General features: G+C 40.9%; 1 protein-coding gene across 3 annotated transcripts in view; it reads left to right on the plus strand.

Moving 5' to 3' along the window:
* Positions 1 to 21252, plus strand: part of SH3RF2 (SH3 domain containing ring finger 2) — a 132987-nt gene that overhangs the window by 50806 nt on the left and 60929 nt on the right. For all 3 annotated transcript variants that reach the window (XM_041766517.1, XM_041766516.1, XM_041766515.1), the window contains exons 3-5: positions 9968 to 10237; positions 13193 to 13288; positions 20433 to 20756. In XM_041766517.1, coding sequence (XP_041622451.1) covers positions 9968 to 10237; positions 13193 to 13288; positions 20433 to 20756 — 690 coding nt within the window. The remainder of the gene's footprint in view (positions 1 to 9967; positions 10238 to 13192; positions 13289 to 20432; positions 20757 to 21252) is intronic.

A 21252-nucleotide genomic window follows, 5' to 3' on the forward strand; every position in this document is an offset into this window, starting at 1 on the left:
AGAACATAAAGATGCCTAACTCTGGGAAATGAACTAGGGGTGGTGGAAGGGGAGGAGGGAGGGGGGGGTGAATGGGTGATGGGCACTGGGGGGGGGCACTTGATAGGATGGCACTGGGTGTTATTCTGTATGTTGGTAAATTGAACACCAATAAAAAATAAATTTATTTTTAAAAAAAAGAGTCAGATGCTCAACCAACTGAGCCACCCAGGTGCCCCAGTATCTTGAATTCCTAGGAGGACTACAGACTCTATCTTAGAGTGAAAAATGATTGCAAATCGTTTCTGGAATACTTCTATAGCTTAATCATCAGAGATATTTTCCTTTCTCAGGGATTTTCAGTAGATTTTCCTAAATTCAGGCTTTGTACTTAAATGACCCTGTGCCCAGTGGGACTGATGACACATGGGTCTTTAGCATCACTCACTCCTAACATGAGGACCATCTCTATAGGCAGCTACTTCTTCTCCAAGGTCATGTCTGTCCCATTTGGTATAAATGAGAAGAATGGTCTAAAATTTCATTTGACAGAGTCAGACAAACTGCAGATTTGCAGAAGGTCCTTATGATGAAAATCATGGCTTCAAGGACAGCTGAACTGAAAGAATAGAATTCTAACTTTCCAGAGCTTGCTGTTTTCAACAAGCATCATGCAAGCTTTTTCCTGTGGTATCACCAAATTAAAGTGCAAATAGATACAAATATGCACACACACAATATGCAAGTCTTAAAGGATTGAGATGAATTAGGAAGCAAACTGTTTGAAATCAAGATGTAACTTTTGACAGTAGAGGACAAGCTCAGCCACCTTAGTGTTCCTCTTCAAAGGCGTTTTCCCCAAGATGAAAATGAAGTGACTCAACAATCATTTCATGCCTCACCACAACAGCCTGTCCTGCTAGTGGCACCTGCCATTCTAAGGAGGAACCACTTACACAAACGTAGAGAGAACAGTTGTCTTATAAATAACCTTTTATCAATGACTCAGATTTCAACTGTAACCAACATTTTGCTAATTTGGTTTTGTCTCATCCATCATCTTTATTTCTGAAATGTTTTAAAGATATTCGTGCAGCTTTGATCACTCACCTTAGTCTCTGTTGTGTTTAGAGTTGGAAAGAATGGTAAGAATTACCGTCTTTGCTTTGAAGTTGAAGGAACTGAGGCTCAGAGAGGTTCAGTCACTCACAGACATAAATATGTAGCTTGTGTATCCTGTCTAGGGGCTCCCTCCAGCCCCCAAACAATGGTCTGGTTATCAGAATTGTCCCCTGTTTGCCTAGGTCATATTGTCAATAGTGATTCCTCCTTTAGCTGGAGAAATCTTCACATGTGGGTGAAAGAGAAAAAAAACTTGGGGGAGAAAGTCAGTGTACATGTTACCAGAGGTTTGTTTTTTTTTTTCCTAAGCCAGGGAAGATGATGGTGGTGGGAGAGTCATTTGACCCATCTTTCCTCCCTCTGCATGTGGGATTAGGCTCAGGCTCTCACACCATATGGAAAGAGACTCATTCACCAGGTGCCACACCTATTGGAAAAGCTCACTCTGAAAATGAGGATAATGGAAGGGAGCAGAGGTGCCTCCCAGGATGAGTGAAAAAGCTCCTCCCCTTGTCCCTCAGGCTTCCATACACCTCTGGCCCTCCCTCACAGGTGCCTCTGCCCTCCCAGGAGGAGAGATGACAGTGGAAATGCTTTGGTTCCCTAGAGAATTCAGTACTATCCCATTGAACAGTTCTGGGACATGGCATCTAGCCCATTTCAAAAGCAATCACAAGCTATTTATTAAGAACCCGCTTATGTTAGGAGCTGGCATATGGCTATAAACATGTCTGGGATTACCTCCTGTGTTAGGGGAATGAGATCACCCCAAAGCAATCTCAGAGAAATGTTTGCGGGGAAAAATGAAAGCATGCTAAGGGTGACCATAAAAAGGGACTAAGGACTGTGAATGGCTCTTTCTCTGCCCCCTGGTATCAACCCTTGCCTCTTTCACTTTTTTCTGCTATGAGACCCCTAATAACCCAGGAAGGAGGCAAGAGGAACCAAGGGAAAGATGCATGGCATATCCTGGGTACTTGATTGATATTTTATTAAGAGAGGAAGGCAGGAATACCATGCCCACTGATTAAAAGTAGCAGTAGATAGATAATAAAGAACAATGCAGAGCTGTAGTGTCCCAGCTCTCTACCTACAACCTGAAGAAGAGAAGTCTGAGATGGCGACTGAGGGAAGGTGATAAAAGAGATTCATGACAAAAGCCACTGAACAGAATATACTTTTAGATGTTGATACAGGGCCAGTAACAAGGACCTTCCTTACATTGGTTCCCTTCCCAGCCTTCATTGCCCTATTCTTTTCTTCCATAACACTATTGCAAATTGTAATTATATATTTAGTTATAAGTTTAATCTTGGTTTCACAACTAAACAATACCTGGCATAGTTGGCCCTCAAAAGTATATTTATTGAATGAATGAATGAATGAATGAATGAATGAATGACAAGTAGGGCTGGAAAAGTAAGGCCAGATGAAACAGTGAGGTTATTACTCCTCTCTCCTCCTTTGGGGAAAATCTCAAAGCATCCTTATTTATTGAACACTTATTATTTGCCAAACATTCTACAAATATTCTGTGATTTATCACATTTGTCCTACTAGCAAACCCAGGAGGAAATGTGTTCATAGGTCCCCAAGACCCCCCTCAGATTTAATGATTCACGAAAAGGGCTCACAGAACTGCTCAGCAAAGCTGCTACACTCACAGTTACAGTTTATTACAGTGAAAGGAAACATATTAAAGTCAGAATCAGAAAAAAATACATAGGGCAGAGTCCTGAAAAGACCAGCCACAAGCTTCCAGTTGTTCTCTCCCAGAGGAGTTGTACAGACACTTATTTGACTCAGCAAAATGCATGACAGCACACATGAAGTATTGCCAACCAAGGAAACTCATCCAAGACTTGATGTCCAGGCTTTTTATTGGAGGTTGGTCAGGTAGGCCTGTGGTTGACTTGAGTCTCCAGCTCCTCAAGACGTCAGCGTTCTATCACATGACTCAAGCCTCCAAGCTGTAAATCACATTGTTAGCTTAGACTCTCTGGTATGCCCCAAGGCCCTAAGTAAACCAAATCTCTCTGAACAGGCAGGATATTCCCAGGGCTTAGAGGTTATCTCCTAGGTCAACTGCCAAACCTTTCATTGGAATAGGCAGGGTCTGAATAACCCAGACTTGTTGACGGTGCTGCACAGAGAGGTGTAGTACCAGCCCCATTTTGTGTATGACCTAAGCTAAGGATCATGAAGGCTAAGTGATTTGGTCAAAGTTACAAAAGCCAGAATGCATACAAACATCCTACTTGATGCGAACATTGGTGTTCTATTGCACCCTTGTGTCTCCCTTAAAAAAGTAAAATTCTCTATGAAGAAAAGAAATTCACATAGAATATCTCATAACAGGCAGGATATTCCCAGGCTGATATCTCATACAGCCTCAAATGTAAATGTCCAGATTCAAGGACTACCACTTAGGAAGAGCATAATTCTGTGAACCCTCTGGTGATCTCAAGCCCCCAACTAGCAGACGGTCTTGATCCTGCTGAGCACTGGGGGGTGGGTTCTCCCTTCTCACCAGGGAAGACAAAATGTTTGCACAAGGGCCAGTTAGAACTTTCTAACATAGTCTCCATTGCCCAAAATCTGCTCCAAAAGGATTATTATGGGGAGGGAGGGAGGCATTCTGGCCCAACTGGCTAAGCAGCAAGTAGGAAGTTAGGATCCACGACAGTTAGTTGGCCCTTTGTCTCACTAGTAGAGTAAAATCACATTTATCCTACCCAGCATTCCCAAGGCCTATTCTGTTAATCCTGCAAAGTGGTCCAGATGCAAATATAAAATCACATGGGCAGATAAAGCTTCTGAGAAGCCAGTCAGCAAAGAAACCTATATAACTTTAAGTTGGCATTTCCTGAACTGGAGTATGGAACACTTTTTTGAATGTATGTAACACCCAATTATTAAAAATCAGGACAATTTGGAAAATATGGCCAAGACTCCCATTTTTATTTTCCAGCTTATGCCAATAAACCTACTTTCAAATTATTATTATCAGTCATATTTATTAACCTTGCATGTATCCTTCTCTTCCCGGAATGCCAATTTCTGGCTATTTCTTGATTAATTCACAGTATCATTCATTCTTTGAGCATTTATCAAACACCTCGTCTGCAGGTCTCAGAAACAGATACAGAGATGCATTAGAGACACATCCTGAACTCTCCAACGAGAATCCATAGCCTAATGAATAATAACTTGAGCCAAAGGCTGGGATGTTTTTTTCTTGGCTCCATTCTCCAAAGATGGTTGATCTCATGACCAGCTCAGGGTGGTGAGCAGTTAGCTCAGCATGTTGATTTTGGCCCCACCTGATGCCAGGAGTAGAGACAACCAGGCCAAATCCTTTCTAAACCACTGAGAAGTGTCACTAGTGCATGGCAAAGAGCTCATTACATAGTAAGAAATGGGGTTCTCTTCCCAGCTCAGCCTTTTCCCTTGTACTGTGGTGGTTCTGTTCCACTTGGGCTCCTTTTCTCTTGTTACCCTGTTATCAGTCCACATGCCTCCTTTATTATTTTCAAGTTGGAAATAAGCTCAGAGCTCATTGGCAAACTATACCTCCTGCTGTTTCTGGATTCTACTATTTGGGTATTTCACTGTTATGCAGTCTTGTTTCCGGGTTTTTAATATGTGCTTGTCTGGACGTGTTCAGTTTCAAGTGTCAGAAAATAACTCCCAAGTAGTTTAAGTAATAAACAAAACATTATATATATATGGTCTTATTTATTAACTAAGTATCCTTCAAGCCACAGCTGGACCTAGGCATTCAAATTTTATTGTCAAGGCTCTTATCTATCTATATCTCTTTCTGCTGCCTTCTGCAGCTTCATTCAAGAAGATGTGTCTTACTGCTCAGGAAATATCACCTTTGGTAGTCCAAGGTTTACCTCCTCAAGGCTCATGATCCAAGAGAGCATCTATATGTTAAACCTCAGAGAAGATTCTAGTTGACCCCACTGGAGGCAGATGAGTGCACCATACAAAGCACTATGCTAGGGGTTTTGGATACTGTGGCTGGCCTGGCCCACAAACCCCTATGTGTGTGGTGTGACCAGAACGAATGACAGGCCCATCAAAAGATAGAGAGCAAACAGGTGGTTCCTCAGAGAAGGAATGCTTGCTGTAATTTTACTAGTAGCGTTCATTTCTGCAACATGCCTTTATGCTAATGTGTCTGCCTGACCTTGTTTCCTTGTTTCCTTGTTTCTTGGTTTCATACATTATCCCTCCATCCAAAGCCGTCCTTGTGGCTTTCAGACCCAGTGCGGTGACAAATGAATAGACAAATTACAGAACCGCAGAAAACTTGAGCCTTTTGAATCATAGAAAAGGAAAGCTCTTCAGGCACATACAAGCTCTCATTGGATTATCTGGCTTTCAGAAAAACACAAAGAAAAAGAGTTTGGTAACGACCTGGCTTTGAGACCTCCACACCCACTTTATCTGCATTTCCCCACCCACCTACACCTGTAGAGACAGAAAACAATTGTGGGTGATAAAAGCTATTACCAACAATGTAACGGGTGGTAGGTGATGTGGAACTCGAGTCATTTTCCCCTGAGAGAACAGTTGAGAACCGGATAGAATCAACCAGCTGAGTCTCTTCAGGTGCTTAGCTTTTATGTGAGGGCTCTGGAGTTCAATAATTCATGCTAATACAGCCAGCAGCAAGCAAATTGCATTCACACTCTATTCAGATTTTGATTATAAAACAGAGGCCCAAATGAGTTTTATGATGGAAAAACATACTTGGTGACTTCAGCTGGATGAAAAAGAATGAGAATGAGAGAAGCACCAGGCCTTGAGGTCACAAGAGCCAGTCGGTCACACTGGCTGTGTGACCTTGTATGAATGGTGAACATCTCAGAACTTCTATTTCTTCATCAATACAATGGGATGATGCCACCTATTTCAGAGGATTTTTAGTTCGTATGAATGACATAATACACAGAAAGTGAAGTAGAGCTATAATGTGAAGCACATTTCTGTGGCCGGTCAGTACCACAATAAATGTTAATTTCCTCCCTCTCTTCAGATTCTCTCCATCTCTCCCTGCCCCTGCTCCCATCCAACCATTTTTACAACAGGAAGGCAGTGGTTCCTATAAGTATGAATGTAGAGCTGAGATACCAAGGGAGATTGAAGAGAAAGAAGATGTTTAAAATCATTTTACGATACAGTTCCACAATACTTATCTGTACTGAGGGGAGATGGAGGAAAGATGAAGTTGGTCAGGCACTTAGTACTATCTCAGGGTTTCAAAGTCCACGCATCTTTGCAGAGATTTAAGCACTTTGTATGCAATTTCAGTTTTAATATGCTTGCTCAGTAGTCATTAAAATATGTGGCCACTTGCACTGGAATGTCTTCCAGAAAAGAAAGAGAAAAGGCAGTTTAGCCATTCACAAAACCTACATCACAACTCCATTGCTCCCATTTTAGTTAGAATAACATATAAATCAGACCAGGGGTATCAAACTTGGAGCCTGGAGGAGCTTGGTAAAAATGCAGCCAAGAGATTCTGGTCAAATAGGTCAAGGGTGGGGGTCCAGTAATCTGCATCTTGGACATCTTCCATCTTCCACCTATATCTTCCATCATGGAAGATATAGGTGATAGAGGTGAACCACAGACTTTGTTTTGAAAAACACTGTCTGAGTGGTTAAGAGCTTGAGCTCTTCGGAATAGGCAAACCCAATCTCAAATCTTAAACCACCACCATCTACCTTCATGAACTTGGGCCACTCCTTTAACCTTTCTGATGCCCAGTTTTCTAATAACAGGCTGTCATGAGACTAAATAAGATCTATCGTGGAGTACCTAGCACATGGAAAGGAACACTCATGAACATTAGCCATTGGTATTATTGTTATTATGCAAAGCCAAGGGGGCTTCAGTTCTTTCTCTCAATTTTTTTCAGTCTTCCTTCTGTTCTTTCGCTTTTTACAAATCCAAATTAATAGTGCCTTAAGCAAGATGGGTGTTTATTTTGCTTCCAGACAAAAGACTGGAAGTAAAGGTAGTCTAGGAATTGTCTGGCAGCTCTGTAACTTCTTTCCCTCATTCAGTGTGACCTTCATCCTCAGTGTTCAAGATGGCAGCTACAACTCCAGCAATCATGTCTGCATTCCACATGGCAAATGCAGGAAAGAGAAAATCAGTCTCTCTTAGGAATGACACATCCTAAAAATTGCTTATATATACCCCATTGGCCAAAACTAAGCTGCCCCAGGAGGCTGGAAAATGTGACCAGTGTTCCAGGTGCCATGTACCCCAAAAATGTGATTTATATTACAATGGAAAATTGGAAGAAAGAGGAGACCACTATTGCACCTGATCTACCCAGCCCTAGGAATCTAACAGATTCAGATCATTCTTCAGCAATCCTGTGCTTTCATTCTACTTCTATTTGCGTATTTCTCAGATAAGAAATTTCAAAAAGGTAGTTGGCTTGGCTCGTTGATCCTAGTCAGCTTGGCTTATTTTCTTCCTAAATTTCTCTCAGACCTTTCACTTCTCATTCCCCAGTTTCATTCATTTTCTTTCTACTATCCAATTTTTTTCAAATAATCTCCACACCCAATGTGGGACTCAAGCTCATGACTGAGAGATCAAGAGTCAGATGGTCTACTGCCTGAGCTAGCCACATGCCCCTCTACTGTCCAATTTTAGTAGACGATACAATTATTTCACTGTAGAAAAGTTAGAAAACATGGCTAAGCACTTAGGGAAACCATTTTTTTAATATTAAAAAATATTACCACTTAGCAGTAACTACTCTTAAAATGCTGGCATAGCCATCCAGATAAAAATATACATATATATTTACAATGAAAGCCTAGTTTTCATTTATATTTTTTTTCTAGTTTTCATTTATAATAAAAACATAACTTTTTAACCTTTTCTGTTATATTTAGTATATATTATGAGTAATTGGCAATTTTATTATAGATCAGTGTCATAATTTTAATGACTTAGGATTTTCCATAATTTTTCAACCAATTCCATTTATGATATCCACAACACCATGCTAAGACTCCTAGTACACACGTCTTCGCTCACTTGTCCACTCGTTTCCCTAGGATGAGCTGTGTACCTGTGGTTTTATATCTCCCTGGGCCCTCCTTACTCTATCCAGGGACCAGCAGAAAAATACTGCTTTACCATCCCATCAGCAAGGGACTGTTCAGGGCTTGTCTCTACCCCTAAACTGCTTGATACTCCTTTTCAAATGAACATTGCAGACTCGGAAGTTTCTCACAGACTGAAATACTATACTGCCTGCTTACATCCCCTTATGAATACCAAGACTACCCCCGAGAGAGGGGACTACTTCACCCCACTGCTGAGGAAAGCACAAAGTAAAATCCAAACCCAGGTAACTCTGAAGGGCTAGTAAACATAAGTTAGGAGAACTTTCAGTTTGCCACACTGACTTCAAGCAAGACCAAAGTGAAACTGTTTCTGCATGTAGAAACCCGTTTCAATTAGGGAAAAAAAGATGCACTTGATTGAAACAAATATTTAGATAACTAATTTAACAAATGATAGTTCTTTAGCTGAGTTTTTAAGTGATGACTGATTTCTGACTAATTCTTTGTCTCAGTGCTTCCTAATGATCCAAACACTCATGAGGTTTACACTTTGTAGAGGAGACTGAAGACAAATTATGTTATATCACTCGCATATAGCACTTTCTTTCCTATTTTTTATATTAACTTATTTATTGATTTAAGTAATTTCTACACCCAGTGTGGAGCTTGAACTCACAACCCCAAGATCAAGAGTTGCATGCCTCTCCAACTGAGGCAGCCCAGTGCCCCTCATATAGCACTTTGAATTTTCTAGGACTTTTCACCTCAGTTTTTTTCCCATCAACACCGAGGAATAGGTAAAACTGGTATCATTAACCTTTCCTTACAGATGATGATTATAAGAGATGTCATTTATTGAGCCCATACTATTTATCAAGCAATATGCTAAATGCATCATTATAAATATTTAGTCTTCAGGGGCACCTAGTGGCTCACCTAAGTGTCTGCCTTCAGCTCAGGTCATGATCCCAGAGTCCCTGGATCAAGCCCTGTGTCGGGCTCCCTGCTCAGAGAGAAATCTCCTTCTTCCTCTCCCTTTGCCCCTCTCTCTCTACTCATGCTCTCTCTCACTCCCTCACTCTATCTCTCAAATAAATAAGATCTTAAAAACATTTAGTCTTCAAGACTACCCTAATGAAGTACATATTCTATTTTTACCCCATTTTATAGATGGATACGATTTATGAAAGATTAAGTGACTTGACCATAGTCACATGAGAGGAAAGTGGTAGAGCCAGAATTCTCCCAATTAGTATGCAGGCTCCAGAGAGAGTCACTGACTCACTCAAGTTCACATAGTTATGGAGTCAAGTCCAAAATCCCGTTCCCTGCATATTGATTAAGAACAGGGACTCTGAAACTAGGAAATCCACTATTTCCCTGCTGTGTCTTCTTAGACAAGGTATTAAACCACTCTGTGCCTCAGTTGCCCTACTTAGGAAAGGGAGTAATAAGCATCCAGCCCTTAGCACATAGGAAGTGCTCATTTGGGACACCTGGGTGGTTCAGCGGTTGAGCGTCTGCCTTCAGCCCAGGGCATGATCCCAGGGTCCCGGGATCAAGTCCCACATGGGGCTCACTGCATAGAGCCTGCTTCTCCCTCTGCCTGTATCTCTGCCTCTCTGTCTCTCTCTGTGCCTCTCAAAAAAAAAAAAAAAAAAAAGGAAGTGCTCAGTAATCAGCTATCAATGTTGTATCTTCTGTCCCCCTAGCATGTAAACTAAGGACATATTTCATTGGTCTGTGCCACACTGCAGGTGCCTCGAGCAAAGGCCTTATGCAACTACCGAGGGCAGAATCCTGGTGACCTGAGGTTTAATAAGGGAGATGTCATCCTTCTCCGGAGACAGCTGGATGAGAACTGGTACCAGGGGGAGATCAATGGAGTCAGTGGCATCTTCCCAGCCAGCTCCGTGGAAGTCATCAAACAACTTCCCCAGCCCCCCCCACTCTGCCGGGCCCTCTACAACTTCGACCTACGAGACAAAGACAAGAGTGAGAACCAGGACTGCCTGACCTTCCTCAAGGTAAGATTCTGGGCAGCCGTGGAGGTCACCAGCAACTACACAGAGACTGTAGCAGAACCTGGACTTGTTTAATACTTGCTGATTTTTAAAATGTGTACCTATTTTACACATAAATGTTTCTATGTATATACATGTGCATATATATGTACTGTGTGTTTGTACTATTCAAAACTAAATGGAAGTTGCCAAAGAAATCTACTAGTAAGAGTTTGATGAAAATCCTTAAACCTTTTATATTACAATTACAAAAATAAGTATTCACATCTTCACTCATTCATTCTACAGTCACTTTTGAGCACCTCTTTTTCACAGGCCCTGGGGGATGCAGCATGAACAAGTCACAGTCTCTGCCCTTAGGCAGAGTAGTAGAAGAGACAGATAAGTGGACAGAAATTTACAAATACAGTTTGACAGTGTGCTGGGCAAAATAGAGCTCTTACTTCTTTACCATGTATCTGTGAGGACATTCTTGCTGACTAAGTTCTGAGTACCTAATTCTACTCTTTGCAACATTCTATTTAATTGTAAACATTGTATTCAAAGCACTCCAGAAACACACAATAACATAATTATGCCTTTATATATAAATAACCTCTTACAAGATATTATTTTCCAAGCATATTAATTACCCTAAGATTTTTTTGCCTCTTTTATTTATCAGATAATTTCTCACCATGTGCAAGTAATAACACTTTTTTTTAAGATTTTATTTATTTATTCATGAGAGACAGAGAGAGAGAGAGAGAGGGAGGGAGAAGCAGGCTCCATGCAGGGAGCCAGACGTGAGACTTGATCTCCAGGATCAGGCCCTGGGCTGAAGGCGGCACTAAACTGCTAAGCCACCCGGGCTATCCAGTAACAACACTTTTACTGAAGTCTAGATTACTTTAATTCTGTGTATTCCGTATTTATTATTCCTTACACATTCGAATTCTCTCACAAAGGCCAAAGTTGGGGTGATTTTCACTCTTTGCTGCTTATGCTAAGTACACCAGATACTAGAAGTAGATCTGGTATGGAAACTTAGAAAAGGTCTTTTATTTTGTCAAACATTTTTATTCCACCATTCCCAGAAATGAGATTTGATTCAGATTGCCTCAAACTAGATAACCTCACTGTCCTCCATATTTTGAAATACTGAGCATTATTGTCTTGGCACCTCAGACTGAGTCCCTTATGGAGTGATGCTTAGAAGAATGGCAGTTCAAGCCCACAGATATTTATTGACCATTTACTTTGTGGCCAGGCATTAAACACTGAGCTCTGGAGACACCACTGGAGGAAGGCAGAGGCAGGAAGCATTATCTGCATTTTTATCCCTCTTTGGGAATTTGCAAAATTTGCAAAAACTCCACCTGCTCATTTGCTCATTGAGCCCATCCATGTGCCAAGCTGTCCACAGAGGAAAAAAGGACAAATCAATGTTCCTACCTTCACAAAGCTGGCAGACTAGTGAAAGGAACAGACACATGAATGGGAAATTATGACCCAGGAACCAGAAGAGAGGATTTGATCCATTCTGGAAGCTGTGGAAGGCTGAGACTACACTAGGAAATTTCATGATCTTCCTAACTCAGCAGGTCCAAATTAAACCCAAGATCTTCCTCCTCAAAGATGTTCTTTTCCTAGTGTTTTCTATCTCAGGTAATTGTGCAGTTTACTCACATATCCCCTTATTTATGCATGCACACATTCTTTGAGAAATATTTATTGAGTGACTACTAAATGGGAACCACTGTATTGGGTGCTGGGGACACAGAAATGAACACAGCAGAGACCCTGAGCACATGGAGTTTATAGTCTGATGCGGTAGACAGGCATTAAAGAAATCATAACTATAAATGTGTAACTGTAAATTGTGATAAGGACAGAGAAAGCTAAGAAAAGGTACAGTGCAGTAATGAACTTTGGATTCATCTAAATTACTGAGAAGGATGGATATTCAGATTTGGACTGATGAATGGGTATGGAAGTGGAAGGGCATTCCTGGTATGGTATACAGTGAAAAATCAGTGTGTCCTGTATGACTTCTTATAGATGAAATATAAGGATGGGCTGAATGAATGTGTACATATACACACACTAGGAGTCAGAATAGTGGTTAGCTCTTACTGGGTGATGGGAAGGGGCACAAAGGAACCTTGTAGGTGCTGGAAATGTTCTATAGTTCTTGAACCAGTGTATGTTTTCAGCAAAGTTTTAAAAAATCAATATATATATATATATATATTATATAAAACAGATATGTTGTATCTTCATCTTCATAGAAAAGAATCTAGGGGGGAAATGTGCTAACAGGGATGTTAACAATGGCTGTATCTATATTGTGGTACAATATTTGTTTTGTTTACTGTATTTTCAAATGTTTCTACAAATCTACATATCACCTTTTATAACAAGAAAATTTTGAGTAAAAAGACACCTTACATTTGATACATTAAAAATTGAGTAGGGGTGCCTGGCTGGCTCAGTCAGTGGTGCATGCGACTCTTAATATCTGGGTTGTGAGCTCAAGCCCCATGTTGGATGTAGAGATTACTTAAAGATAAAAAAAAAAAAATTAAAGTTGAATAGGTTCTGCAAAGTCTTCAAAATTAGAATGAAATTTATTCTGCCTTTTGCTAAGCTAAAAATCTATCTCCCTGTGGCTCCCATATTGATTTCTCCATAAAACTAATATAAACTAACACCCAGATTCTGCTGGTGATTGAAAATTAGAAACATTTCCAAATTTTCTATTGGATCCCATTGTTCCTCCAAATTATTTCTACTCCTCTTATGGTCTTGGTGACCCAAATACTGCCCTTAATGGAGGAAGATTTTATAAATAAATTATGAAAGAGTTACATTTCTTGCACCTTACACCATCTGGGATTCCACTCTGATCTCCACTGAAAGCTTTTGCCACCTGAAAACCGAGAGCAAATGCTGACCTTGAGACATTGTCTCTTTCAGGATGATATCATCACTGTGATCAGCCGAGTGGATGAGAACTGGGCAGAAGGCAAGTTAGGGGATCAAGTAGGCATCTTCCCGATCTTGTTTGTAGAGGTACGTAAGTATTAAGTCTGCATCTGATACACGCTTACCCTGAAATACACATGTGCCACAGGGACACCTGAGAGAAATGACTTTTTGATAGAAGGCTTATTTCAGAAGTAACTAAAGTCTCCAAAGAAAAGATGCCAGAAGATAACACCCAGTTCTGGCAAGAGTGTGGGGAAATGGGCCTTTTTATTCTGCTGGTAGGAGTGTGAATTGTGCAATTTCTCATGCTCAAACTCAAATAAGCCCATATCAATAACATTAAAAAACCGATATCTCTTTTGATTCAGCAATTCCACATCCAAGAGTTTATTGTAAAGAAATATTCGAACAAGTATACAAAGATATATGTACAAGGTGTTCGCCATAGCATTGTGTGTAATGGTGAAAAACAAGAAATAATCTAAATATCCAATAAGGATTTCATTTTTAAAAATTATGGTGGAGAAAAAAAAATTTAAAAAAATAAAAAAAATAAAAATTATGGTGATGAAAAAATATATACCCATTAAAATAATTCTAAAGAAGAATATAAATATCACTGAGTATTTGGTAATTATGGAAAGAGGTTTATGATTTGTTGCTAAGTAAATAAAATTTGATGGGTATAGAGTTCTGGATTTAGAAGGTCAGAAAGTCATGAAGATCTGTTTCACAACAATATGAATATACTCAACACTACTGCATCCTATATATTAAAATGGCTACTAGGGTAAATTCTTGTCATATGTTTTTTACCATGATAAATAATTGGAACTGTATGAAACTAGCTTTATACATATGTGTGTGTGTATATAAATAGATAGAGGACTGGAAGGGTATATGCAAAAATATTAACAGTGGTGATCACCAGATAATGAAAATCTAGATATTTTCATTGTCTTCTGCCAACTTACATATTTTTTTTAAAGATTTTATTTGTTTATTCATGAGAGACACAGAGAGAGAGAGGCAGAGACATAGGCAGAGAGAGAAGCAGACTCCATGCAGGGAGCCCGACGCAGGGCTCGATCCCAGGACTCCAGGATCAGACCCTGGGCTGAAGGCGGAGCTAAACCGCTGAGGTACCCGGACTGCCCCTGCCAACTTATATTTTATAAATCTTCTGAAATGAGCATATATTCCTTCTGGGGTTTTTTTTTTAAGCTACTTTAAAAAGAAAACAAAGGAAGAGCACATGCTAGACTATATCTACTTATTTCTCAAGTATAATAATACTATAACCTGGAGTTCCTAACCTCTCTATCCTTGAGCCTCACCTTAGCTTGAGGCAGATCATTACAAATTTAAAAGAGAGTTTCCATTGTTTAACTGCATTAATTGGATGCTTACCAAGCATAAAGCATTAAAAGTGAGAAGTGGGGCGCTATGAGAACAGTAAAAGGCATGCTTTCCACCATCTAGGAAGGTAGGGTGAAAACAGAGACATAGTTGGAGATAAAGAGACCAATTCTCTCATTCTTAAGAGCCAAAACAGGTTCTGAAGCAAATGGTATGCCCAGAACACTATCCAGCCTGCAAGATTCTCTATAGCTCTTCCAACTCAATCAATGTTGAAAGACTGGAAAATGGAAGGGAAGAGGATGGGTCCCAAGAGGCTGGTCTTCTAACAGTGTCTAGTAAACAATATTCTCATTACCAGTGCTTTTTCTCTTCCTGAGGCCCCTTTGAGGCACACACACCCGATCCTCTCCACCTGTTCAAATCTCACTCAGGTTACAAGGCTCAACTAGAAACCTGCTTCCTTAATAAAAATTAATTAAAAAAAAAAAAAAAGAAACCTGCTTCCTCCATAAAATGTCACCACTAGTTGACCACTCAGTTGTCTCTGTCTTCTCTTAAACACCTGATGGCTTAGACTGCTAGGTCTAAGCCAACACTAAGCAGGTGTTGCTTAGACTGCATAGGCTACTAACACAGAGGTACTCTGTTAAAAAAAAAAAATTACCTTAACAAGTGAATAAGGAGAAAAAATTTAGAAAACAAACCCATTCAGTGTGACCCCTGTCCTATATATATGTATATTCAATCATTCAACTCATTTTACATTGAGTACCTGCTAAGTCAGGTCCTAGGCTAAAGTCTAAAGATACAGACAGAGATCCCTGGGTGGCTCAGTGGTTGAGCTCCTGCCTTCAGCTCTGGGTGTGATCCTGACGTCCCGGGATCGAGTCCCACATCGGGCTTCCCGCTTAGAGCCTGCTTCTCCTCCTGCCTATGTCTCTGCCTCTCTGTGTGTCTCTCATGAATAAATAAATAAAATATTTTTAAAAAATAAAATAAAGATACAGACAGATATGGGTCCCTACTTTCAGGGATTGTAAAGTCAGACATTAACCAAGTAATTCAAATTGTAATAAATGATACAAAGAGTGAAGGAGAGGGAACTAAATAGGAAAAGAAAAGAATGATGTGCAACTTTTGTGGGAAGGGGGTCAGCAAATGCCTTTTAAGCCAAGATCAGACAGATGATTAGAAACTATGTAGGTGAGCATGGAGGGTAGCATGTTTGAGGGAATGGAGGTAACATGCGCAAAAATCTTGTAGGATGAGGAAGTGTAGTGTACCCAAGGACCAAAAGAATACTAGAGCTGGAGCAAAGAGAGTAAGAGAATGACATGACACAGCCAGACAAGTAAGTGGGAGACAGATCACAGATATGTCATCCTGTATTAGTCAATATAAGCTAGGTTATGCTATGGTAATAAACAGCCCCAAACTGTCAATGGCTTGACAAAGATAAACTTATTTCTCACCCACATTACATGTTTGGCACAGAACAGTGAGAGGCTCTGCTCACATAGTCTCTCCAGAACACTCACTGAGGCTGGGCCGTCATGTTGTAGTTGCCATCTGGAACACATGGACTGCCCTAGTTTTCATGGCAGGGGAGGGGTAAGGAAGACTGAGTTACAACCCAGTGAATGGCCTCAGGTCAGAAGTGACACTTGTCACTCCACTCATTGCCCACTGGCCTGAACCATGCCCCTAGCCTCACCTGTCTTCAAGGCAGCCGAGAAGTACCAGGGGGTACAAGGACTATCTAGTAGATATTGTGGTCTTTGCCATATCATAAAAGGTTTGGATTTGATCCGGAAGTCAGTAGACACCATCAAAAGATTTTAAGGGACACAGTAACTCTGCATCAGACCTGGGTTTATTAGACTGTTTTTCTGGCTACAGTGGGAAGAATAATTTGAAGAGGAGAGAGAAAAAGCAGAAGGACCACTTAGGAGGCCAGTGCATGCGGTCTCAGTTACAAGATGACTGTGGCTTGGACCAGGAGATTGGAAATAAGTGAATAGATTCAACACCATTTAGGAGGTAGATCCACAGGACTTGGAGGTTGACAGAAGTGAGGAGAGGGTAGGGGGAATGGTCAAGAATGCAGGCCTCACTTTGTGCTTTATGTGCCTGGGTTAGTGGTGGAAGCATTTGCTGGGTCAAGCAACATTTGCTGGAGTGGAACAATGACAGTGATGGGGAGACAGTGGTTAAGTCTCCAAGGACAGAGACCAGCTCCAGCTAATATCTAGCTGGATACATAGGAGGGGGTTCAGTTTTTGCATTTCAGAGCTTACACAGTCCCCTGCATTATTTCAAGAAACTTCTCCATAGCTCCTGGGGGGAGAAAGCATCATTGATTTTATTACCCATCTTTGATACTCTTTTTTCCAAAATTTCTACATTTAATGATTATTCACTTGGACACTCTCCCCACCACTTCACCTCTAAAATTAGTGATTACAAGAACCCTCCAGATTATCATCAAACTAGCCATTGCTTCATTTGTTCTCCTAATTGCTAGGAGGGGAAAAAGATAATCAAGTGGTTGCTCTAATCTGGGAACCTGATTTTCAAAAATTACTTGAAATCTAAATTGAGCTTTTTAAAGCAGTACTTAAATTTTGACTCCAGTCATTTCATTAAGACTAGCACTTGCTGAGAACTCTTTAAATAAGTTTTGAATTACCAGTGCCATGTAAAGCAATTGGAAAGAAGGAAAGCTTTCTTGTAAGAATGATGTGGCTTAGTTTTTTGGGGGTTTTTTTGTGGCTTGGGAGTTTTGGGTTTTTTGGTTGTGGGTTTTGTTTTTGTTTTTTTTTTTTTTCACAAACAGGATTTTTCTTATTAATGTATCACTTGATTTATTGAATAGCACCTGGATAAAAAGGTGGTAAAACAAATGCTGAGCTTACACCCATTCCTGTCAAGACTTCTCCAGTGAGGCCTGCCTGGGTTATGTGAACCTTGCTCAGCCCAGTGAACCTCAAGGATATCATTTCAAATGAGTGGATGCAAATTTAAGAGATCTGCAATCCTCCCCCAACTGAGCTATTAATCATGTTGGCAGAGCACAGGGCAGACCAAGAGTCACACAGAGCCCTTTGTCAATGTTGCTGATGAAAACACTGAAAGTATTGCTCACCTGGGGACAGAACAATTAGGTAGAGGCAAAAAAAAAAAAAAAAAAAAATCAACTTCTTTCATTGTAGCTGTGAACAATCATAAAGAACTTTACTCATTCAACTCAAAGAATATATATTGTCCTCTTACCAGGTGAACAATGGAGGGATAGGTGCTCTGGGGAATGTGAGGCATTGTCCCTAGTCCAGACTGCCGTCAGAGCTTGCCTAGACAACTTCTGTAACTTCCTAACTGGTCTCCCTACTTCTGGGCTGGTACTTCTTTTTTTTTTTTTAGATTTATTTATTTATTCATTCATTCATTCATTCATTCATTCATTCATGAGAGAGGCAGAGACATAGGCAGAGGGAGAAGCAGGCTCCCCACGGGGAGCCTGATGCAGGATTCCATCCTGGGTTGGGGGTCATGACCTGAACCTAAGGCAGATGCTCAACCACTGAGCCACCCAGGCGTCTCCAGGCTGGTACTTCTGCATAACAGCCAGAATGAGCTTTTATGTATTTATTTGTGTACAGTAAAATTTACTCTTTTTGGTGTCCACTTCTATACATTTTGGTAAGTGCATACAGTATAACCACACCACCATCAAGATAATAGAAAAGTTCCAAAAGTTCCAACTTTTCCAATAGAAAAGTCCTGCCAAAAATACAACAGCATGCTGACTCTATCATCAGCCCCTGCCCTGCCTCCCAACCACTGGCAACCACTGATCTGGTTTCTGCTCCTATAATTTTCCTTTTCCAGAATGTCTTACCAGTGGATTCATACAAAATGTAGCCTTTGAATCTGGCTTCTTTCACTTAGCACAAAGCATTTGAGATTCATCCATGTTGTTGGGTGTATGACCAGCTTGTCCCTTTTTATTGATGAGCCATATTCCACTGTATGGATGTGCCAGAGTTTGTTTGTCCACACACCAGCTGAAAGACAACACAGCCATTTCCACTTGTTAGCTACTATGAGTAAACTACTATAAACATCTGCATACCGATTTTTGAGTGGGCATAAGTTTTCATATCTCTTCAGTAATTATGTAGGAGTGGGACGGCTGGGTCAGATGCTAAGTATGGGTTTAACTTTATAAGAAACTGCCAAACTGTAGCATGAGCTTTTAAAAGCATAAATCAGATCATGTCACTTCTCTACCTAATCCTGCCAAAGGCTTCCTATTACACCTAGAATAAACTTGAGCCTCCCAGGACCTTAATGACCCAGCCCCTGCCTATCTCTGTGGTCTCTTTACTTTACCACCTGCCCCTCACTCTCTCTGTTCCAGCATCTGTTTCTTTCTTGACTTTTTCCTCAAACTGTTTTTTCTCCTCCTCAAGGTCTTCCCACTAGGTTATGATCCCTCTGTCTGGAATATTCTTAGCCCTGTCTTCACATGGCTGGCTCCTGCTTGTCATCTGTGTCTTGCTTAAATGTCATCTACTCAGTGGGATCTCCTTGACCCCTCCCCCAAAGTATGCGTCTCCCCCTGCTGCTGTCTATCACATCAAAGCACTCATTTCTATCTGATATTTTCTTGTTTTGTTGTCTATTTACTGGTGGTGCCATTTTTAAATCACCCCTTCTGGGCCACAGCTCTCTCATCTTTAAAGAAGACATAATAATGCTACTTCCCCTTCTTGATTTTCTTGTTCACCATACCACAAGCTTCTTAAGGTAAGAACTTTAAGATTTTCTACATTGGCTATTTTAATCTCTGCGCATTGTCATAAAAAGTTCTTAAATGGGCAAATTCCCTTTTACCTCTATAGTTGCATCTCTACATTAGAATGAGATATGTGGCTTTAGGGGGCAACTTTGTCAGCATATTTCAGCCTTCTGAAGGAATTGAACTCAAACTATAGCACAGTTGGTGGTTGTGCTAAAGCTAGAACTAGATTACAAGAACTGGTTTTTACATTTTTCAGAAATTCTGCTAGCTAGTTGTAAACCACTAGTAGATATTTATATCATAGAAATTAGTAAACTCTACAAAACAAGGCTTGCTCTTTCTTTTCTATTCTTTTTCTTTTCCTCCCCTTTTATTATTTTCCTGATTAACGAGCGTATCACAGATTAAGAGATACAGAACAAGAAATAATGGTGGGGAGATGAAAGTGTTTAAAGGAAGTAGTAAAAGATGGTCTTAACATAAAGATTCAAAGTTCCAAATGGATTCACATTCTAGCACAGATGATTATCAAATGTATAAACCAGAGCAGCTTCATGTACACATGATTCCACAAATACTCACAGAGCACCCACTGTGAGATAGGGCAGAGATGGACCGGTGTGAGCTCTCTGCCCTGGGGTGGCCACCAGTCCACTGGAAGGAAGGAAGGAAGGGAAATGAACAGTGTGGTGTGTAAAGTGCCACAGTGGGCGAACACAGGGGCTGCAGCCCACCCAGTGGCATTCAGGCATGGCTAGAAGAGGAAAAGGGTGGGGGAGTGCCCAGGAAAAGTGGATGAAGGAAGAATGCTCCCAATCAGGGAAGAGTATCATAGTTTATTTTAACCCCTGCTGACCTCAGTAAAGAATAAGAGCAGTACCTACTTTGCAAGAGAGTTGTCAGAGTGTATTGATACAGTGAAGTAACTGGGAAGTACTGATAAAAGATGGAAGTTGACCAAAGATGACAGTAACATCTGAACTGGCTTCAGACCAGCCTGAGTAGGACTTCGCTGCTCACACTAAGGGAGACTGACTTCTCATGGATCTTCTGTGTTTTCAGCCAAACCTCACTGCAAGACACCTCCTAGAGAAGAACAAAGGCCGGCAGTCAGCCCGCACAAAGACCCTGTCCCTGGTGCCCTCATCCTCCCGAGGCAAAGCAAACAACACGCCCACCCTCCGCAGGGGCCCTGGATCCAGGAGGAAGGGACCTGGGCAGTTCTCCATCACAACAGCCTTGAACACTCTCAACAGAATGGTTCATTCTCCCTCTGGGCGCCATATGGTAGAGATCAGCACTCCGGTGCTCATCAGCTCCAGCAACCCTTCTGTGATCACCCAGCACATGGAGAAAACAGATGTTCCTCCCAGCTCTGTGGGACAGGTAGGAAACAAACCCTTGGGATAAGGCACCTTGGGATTAGGCAGGTGACACACACCATGTCACAAGCAACAGTAGATATTGAGTACCTGCTGAGCAGCCATAATGCATTAATAGTGTATATTCTGTATCAGAACTATAGACACATGATCTCATGTTGTCCTTGAAACAGCCTCTTGAGTTAGGTGGTATTACTGTTACCCCCATTTTACAGGTAAGAAAACTGAGGCTAAGAGGAGTCACTGGGGATCCTCACAGATATTTTGCTTTCCCATGCTAAAAGCCGTGATGTGATTCCTGTCTCTTAAAGTACTCCCTCCAAATAATGGCATCCATTTTCCAGAGAAGGTTTTGGCACCATGATTAGAAATTCACTGTTCCATTCTGTGGCGATGTCTTAGGCATCACATGGAAAGGAAGGAAAAGAGAAATATGGGTTAAATGTGGGTTACTAGGTGTTTTCAGAACTGGCTACATAATCTGCAGGGCCCAGTGAAAA

The sequence above is a fragment of the Vulpes lagopus genome, chromosome 8 (assembly GCF_018345385.1).
Source record: "Vulpes lagopus strain Blue_001 chromosome 8, ASM1834538v1, whole genome shotgun sequence".
Lineage (NCBI taxonomy): Eukaryota > Metazoa > Chordata > Mammalia > Carnivora > Canidae > Vulpes > Vulpes lagopus.